The sequence below is a fragment of the Nicotiana tabacum genome, chromosome 11 (genome assembly GCF_000715075.1).
Source record: "Nicotiana tabacum cultivar K326 chromosome 11, ASM71507v2, whole genome shotgun sequence".
In the NCBI taxonomy this organism is placed as follows: domain Eukaryota; kingdom Viridiplantae; phylum Streptophyta; class Magnoliopsida; order Solanales; family Solanaceae; genus Nicotiana; species Nicotiana tabacum.
In genome coordinates this window covers 107,535,916-107,542,696 of record NC_134090.1, presented here as the reverse complement: position 1 = coordinate 107,542,696, position 6,781 = coordinate 107,535,916, and the positions used below count along the sequence as shown (strand labels likewise).

Below are 6,781 nucleotides of genomic sequence, written 5' to 3'. Positions count from 1 at the left end.
TTTAGAAATCAACGATCATATAACAAAGTGACCACAGAAAAAGACACTCCGCACAGTGCGGCAAGAGAGAGAATATGGGTTCGCGAGAGAAAGACCAGCCAACGCCACACCTGAGCAGCCTAGTTGTAAGGCCCACCGACAGCGGCGGAGATAATGACAGTGACGGTGCTGGTAGCGACTACGAGCCCGGCGAGGTTCGTCCAGATGCACCACCCTATTCACGTTCCGGTCGATTCTCCGATACTCATGGTTTGTCCTTCGCTACACCCCCTTTTTTTCACGATAATTACGAAACCCTAGATCCAACCCGTATGTTAAGACTATATTGATCTGATTGTTTGTTGGTGAAAGATTTAATTGCTTATTTTTTGGTCGAATTCCAGAACTAAGTAAAATAGCGCTGCTGTATTCAGGCGTGTTGTTCGTTTTAGATTATACATTTTGTATCTTTGGTGAAAGTATTAATTGATTGTATCCTGATTGCTGACGGTTGTGTCGTTGGGTTTTCACAATTAAATCTTCTTAGTGTGATGTAGTGATACAACAATAATGGTAACTTCTACTAGCCTCAATTCCAAACAGTTGGGATCAGATATATGAATCGTACTCTTTGGGCTTCAGTAATTTTTCTTTTAGGATAAATTAGTGATCGTTTAAAATTAGCGGTTCTCGAAATCATACACCTAATCCTACATTTACATACAATCTCTAACCATCGTTAAAAGGCACTTATCAGAAACCAGATTTGTTTTATGTGTGCGAATAACAGCTAACCTGCACACCAACTAGTTACCATGACTTATAAGAATTCCCTGCTTCCATTAATATATTACAGTTTTTTTTAAGACAAAATTGCTATAGTCACTTTTAATCTCATTCCTTTAAACATCTCCAGTTATCATGGTGTCATTACCCATAGTTCACGGAATCACTCCAGTTATCATGGTGTCGTTACCCATAGCTTACTGACTATCTCACTTGGTATACGCAGAAAATGATCAAATCATCTTGGTCATTTTTTCCTTTCACTTGCACTTCCTGCTGAATGTGATCAGCTTTTGATCTTGTCTATTCTTTTTTTTTTATGGAAAAGCGTCCAACATTCTCATTTTGGTTTTGCTTGTCTTGTGGGTATGTTGGGTTTTAGAAGCTGAAAAATCTCTCCATTTAGTGTCGATGGTGTCACAGCCATTCTGTAATATTCCTCTTTCACTTCGTTAAATATATGTCTGATGAATAACATACTTTTTTTGTGACCGAAAAATTTGTCCCGGTCAAACCAACCAGAGTCTTCAGCACTCGGGGATAATGAGTCCGTCCCTCTTCTCCTGTCCGCTTAAATACAATTGTTGCATAACAGTCTCATATCACCTTTCCAGTTTAGCCATGCTATTTTAGTTTGAAGTTTTACAACTACATATATTATGCCATTATTCTAAAAGGCTGAGTTTTTCTCGGGGTAGGAGTAAGGTCTGCGTACTCACTACCCTCCCCAGACCCCACATGTGGGATTACATTGGGTTGTAGTTGTTGTTGATTCTAAAAGGCTGAGTGTAGATGCTTCAATAATTTTCACTTAAGCACTGTAGTCCCGTTTAGTTTCTTTCAACTTTTCTTTTTCTTAGGCATGCTAGACTTGTTGTGCTTGTGCATACATTCTATCTTACCTCTACTTATCATAAAACCTTTATTTTTGGAGTACTCCTCTACTCGTCTAGCATTTGAGGTTAACTCCCTCGCTAGTTTTTTCAATCAAAACAATATCGTCCGCAAAAAGTATAAACCACGAAACACATCTTTTGTGCTTTTGGTCAACTCAGATGTAGCTCAAGTATGGGCTCAACTTCGCCATAGACTTCTTTATTTTTTTTTCCCAACTCAAATGTAGCTCAAGTATGGGCTCAACTTCACCGTGAACTTCTTTACCCTTTTTTTAATACATTTTTTTGTATGTTCTATCTCATAATCAATTCCTTCATACCCAAATTCCAGTGGATAGTGAAGTGGCTTCACGCTTTGACTCTTCATATCATCCTCAAATTCAACTGTTAAGACTTCTACTATAGATATGATTAATGAAGTAGTTTGAGAGACTTACAGGCTTCTGGCATTCAACATGACAAAAATTTGAGATCTATTGCGTCAGCCAGATCTTTTTCATGTCAAGGCACATCAAGTTTCTGCATTTCTGAGTGAGAAATAACAGCGTTTATCCACCCACTTGATTGCCGTTGTTGTTCTCCAGTATCATTTACGGAGTGTTGAATTGTGAATGAATTTTGCTATTGTTTTTACAGCTGAGCACTTTGCCTGGTGCAAGAACATTGGTCTTGAGGAAGGCACGTGGTGAGGTTCTGGTAGAGAAATTTGGTTGGGGTGTTATGAACAGGAAAGAATAACTGTCGAATATAATATTTACAGGGTTTTTCATGAGCTGTGATCTCTTTGTATCTTGTTGTGTTTCATGGGCTGCTCTATTGATAGTCAGCTTGTATGGATTGGTGAATTATCTCTTTGAAGGAAATTGAGAATGTTACATGAGGTATCTGAGGCTGATCCATTAGTAAATGGTTGATATTGTGAATGAAGTGTTTTTGCTGGTTGTCTTTATAGTTGTATTGTTGAAGTGGCTGGAAATGCTGCAACGGTGATGAGTGGTAACAGGTGAAACTTGACAAAGACCCAAACATCCAGTGAAGCAACAGATATCTTGTGGCGGACAATTGGTGTTTGGTTATTGGTGTTCCAAATCCATCCCAATCCTTGTCATTTGGATTCAAGGAAACTGATGAATGTTTTAGTCTTTTCAGTTTCTTGCTTTCTCCAATTAGCGGTTGTTTTTGGGATTTTTTTTCCTTTAATACTTTATTTTGCCGGTTAAATAGGAATTGAATTGGGCATGCATTTGGATTAGTTGCTTTGCTCCAGGTTTAGTTTCGGTTTGATAAGAGGATTCCATGTAAGTTTTGATGCATCAGTCAGTTAGTCCCATGTAGAAGCTTGAACTTAATAGGTCTAATCAACAAACTGAGAGCTGGTTTACACAGGGATTTACTAAGTTCAGTGCTTGGATTTTCTCAGCCATTTGCGCAAGCGCTTACGATGGTTATGATTGGTTTCACTTTTTGATAAGTTGGTTATGGTTGGTTTCGCTCAATTTACATTCATTTTGTTAAGGAGTTGGAATGCATTTTGAGTTGATTATTAGCAGTTCGATAATTTTATGGAATGCATTTTGCCTGGATCGTTAGGAGTTCAGTAATTTTAAGGTCCTGGCTTTGGTGCAGTTGGGAGTTTCTAATTACTACCTGCGTTGGTGGTATTGGTTGTTTTTCATCTATGAATACGGGTTTTCTATTTGATGTGTTTAGAGGGAATAAATGTCAACCGTGCAGTGCGTCAAATCCACGGTACTGGCTTCACATTTAGTAACCAAGTCTATTTTTCCTCAAGGATTGCAGTAACTTACCATGTGAGGTGTGGATGATATGGCAAATTGTAGTTTTCTACAGTTGATGTACTGTAATAATCTTGTTTGAGACATAAATTTGAAGACAGTCGTCCTCGAGATTCACATTCTCTTCCTGCTACTCTTTCTCTAATATTCTACAAGAAGCTCTGAACAATGGTATTGGTTGCACAAGCTTAGTCCAATTGTTGGCATTTCATGGGTTGCAAAAACTTTAGCTTAATTAGGATTAGGAAATAATATGGGTAACTTTCTCTCATGATATAGTGCCTCTTATGTTTGGGATTCACTGGATTTTTTCAGGATATAGACTACGTGCAGGTTCTGTTTCACCTGAGCGCCATAGGAATGCAGATCATCGGTATAGTCCTGATTTTGATCATTCTGGTGGCCCACCACGTAGTCGTGGATTTGGCAGAGGGAAATATCCAGGCAGACATCGAGACTATTCACCCCCTTACGGTCGTGGAAGAGAAGCTGGCAGGTTTCTGGGCAAAAGTTTTGATAGACCTGGTTATGGTGCAGGGCAAGTTAGAGGCGAAGGTCTACCTAGAAGTAACCCAAATGTACGGCCAAGAGATGGTGATTGGATGTGCATGGATCCATTGTACGTGCTGTTTTTCTCCTCCTATTTTTTTTTTAGCATTGAGTTATCCTTTCAACGTGTTTGATTTGATTTCTTTTCTCCTGTTCAAATGTTCTTCTTTCGTGGTCTTAAAATGTTTTCTTCTTCTTTGTTAAGATTTTGATTCTTTAGAATTGCTTACATTGAATTATGAGAACTTCAATATATCAAGCAGTCATGTTGTAATAACTGAATAAGGATCAGTTGCATGGGAGTTGGAGCCTTTAGAACTTATTGAAAACCAACTTTCAATTGAAGCACTTAAACATGTTTCTACTCATTGATCGGTTTGAATTCCCATATCTATCAAATTCCTACATAGGGCAGGCATCTAATTCATCAAACTATCTTTTAAGTGGATAATTCTCGAAAACTAAGAACACGGGGCTGAAAGGTTTGATTCACATTCCTTGTTTTACCGGGAACACTTTGGACCAGCTCAATTCAGGAAATTCAAAGGGTAGGAGGTATGGAGAAAGGAAAGCATTTGAGCTCATTATAGTGTGCCGTCTTGTGCAAGGCAACAATAGTTGGCCGTCTATCATCTTCTATATGGTAGGCTTGGTAAAAAGGTGAGACCAGAAGTGAAAGAACATACCAGGCCCCTAGGGATTATTGGGCATTCCTTCATGTCAGGAGGCTCGTCCCTCTCTCATGAAAATGGTCTCACCTCTCCTGACGGCTTAGGCTTATGTCATTTCTTTTGAGTTTATAATCTTAAAGTATGAACAGTGAATATTTATATAACCTATCTCAACTTGGTTGAGGTTGAGATGTAGTAGTCATTATTGTTATATTATGCACAAATAAGACATTGCTTGCTGTATGAACAAGCGAGCTAATTTAGCTTTGTTTCCGGAAGACTTGTTTAAATTTATCTGTTTCCTCAGGTTTTAAAGGTTTCAAAATGAGCTAAATGATTCTTGCTAATTAGATAGCATCATCTGAAGCTTTCTTGCGTCTACCTGGTATCCGTAAGATCCCTTAAATATTATATAAAAAAGGACATACAGTGTAAAATTCCCATATCTTGAACACAATTCTACTCATTGGTCAGGTTTGAATTGCAGTAAATGGGTTTTGCACCTATGATTCCTGCAATTTGCCTTCAGCTCTCCGTAATTTGTACCCAGATGGAACAATTTATATTGGTAGTTACTAGCTCTTGTTAAGAGTCTTGTTTTTTAAAGTAGAATATATTTAAGTGACAAACAAGCCATTCTCTTATGCAAGAAGAGCTTAGATGAAGATCCGTCTGCTGCTAACTAAGAAACAAGCAAGAAATGTTGAATGGATTTATTGAGTTCTTTTCTGATTATTTTTAAAGTTTGAACTGCTTCAATAGTATTAAGTGTTCTAAGAAGATTTTGGAAGGACTGGATGTACTTTGATTTTGTTGAAGCAGAAATGTTAGGGATTACTTGGCAGGCATACTTGCATAATTAACATTACTCAAGTACTTTGGTTGTTTTAATGATGTCTATTGCTGATTACATCTGTCTGTAGATGCTGCCTTTTAAATCATCGTGAAACTGCTTCAAAATAGAAAAAAGGGAAAGCAAATTCTTTTGTCCTAGATGTTATAGTTGTGTATCATACTTTGTTCTCCTGACATTGCAGATGTAACAACTTGAACTTTGCAAGGCGAGAGTACTGTAACAAATGCAAAAGGCCTCAATATGCACCTGCTGGGAGTCCTAGGAGAGATTTTCCTGGCCCCCCTCCCCCTCGCCACATTCCTGGCCCCCCAATCAACCGTTCTCCAGGAAGGTTTGTCAATGGGTATAGGTCCCCTCCTCGTGGCTGGGCTAGAGATCATGCCAGAGATTTCAGAGTTGGGGTTCCTCATGCCAGATATGAAGGGAGGTTTGCAGATCCGCCAATCCGTAGAGATAGGCCTGATTATCCCGATGCTGATTATAGGAACCGGAGTAGGTTTGAAAGGCCTCCACCCCTGGATTGGGGACATAGGGAGCGTGTCAGAGAGAGCTTCTTAAGCGAGAGGAAAGGTTTGGAAAGGCGAATACCATCTCCGCCTCGTCCTCCAGTATTACCTCGTGGCCAATGGGCCCGTGATATCAGGGAGAGAAGTCGTTCTCCAGTGAGAGGTGGACCGCCACCCAAAGACTATCACCGTGATTTATACATGGGAAGGGGACGAGATGATCGGCGAGTTGGACGTGATGCCTATTAGCTGGTGTGGAAATTATTATTTTTGTTAAACTAGATGTATGTTTCATGGCTAGCAAAAGTAACAGTCAAATCTTTTCCTAGTTTCCAAGCACATTTTCCATCAAATTCTGAAGCCGTTTATGTAATTTTATTTGTGCAGCCATTTGAGTTACTGAACCATAACCAACTTTGGTGAATCTCCTTTTTAGTTGTTCCTTTTGGCTTTAAATATTCCCCAGTTTGTTCGCATGTCCTGCATTTTTGTTGTAGCAATTATTAAAAATTGTTTTCATTTGACCTATGGTTTGATTAACCTTGGGAGGCTACATACTGTATTCGAAAGAAGTGGTAATGGAACGATGTCATTTGAATTCAGTTTCTTACAGCAGTTAACTAATTTATCTTCACCAACGACCATGCATTCGCCCTACCTGTAAATATCATTCTTTTTGTCCTCCATTTGAAGTCTTGGTTCCTGCTATGAACCGTGCACTGACCTAATTGATAACTGGTAG

General features: G+C 39.0%; 1 protein-coding gene across 1 annotated transcript; it reads left to right on the top strand.

The window, feature by feature from the left end:
- On the top strand, nt 1-6,515 carry LOC107811343 (uncharacterized). The gene is made up of 3 exons (XM_016636249.2): nt 1-249; nt 3,773-4,076; nt 5,715-6,515. The coding sequence occupies exons 1-3, from the start codon at nt 75-77 to the stop codon at nt 6,286-6,288; spliced, it is 1,053 nt and encodes a 350-aa protein (XP_016491735.1). The 5' UTR covers nt 1-74; the 3' UTR covers nt 6,289-6,515.
- The last annotated feature ends 266 nt before the right edge of the window (nt 6,516-6,781 follow it).

Coding starts and splice junctions, on each gene's coding strand:
- LOC107811343 (XM_016636249.2), top strand. CDS start 75: ATGGGTTCGCGAGAGAAAGACCAGCCAACGCCACACCTGAGCAGCCTA. Junction 250..3,772: donor TCGATTCTCCGATACTCATG/GTTTGTCCTTCG, acceptor GGATTTTTTCAG/GATATAGACTACGTGCAGGT. Junction 4,077..5,714: donor TGGATGTGCATGGATCCATT/GTACGTGCTGTT, acceptor CTGACATTGCAG/ATGTAACAACTTGAACTTTG.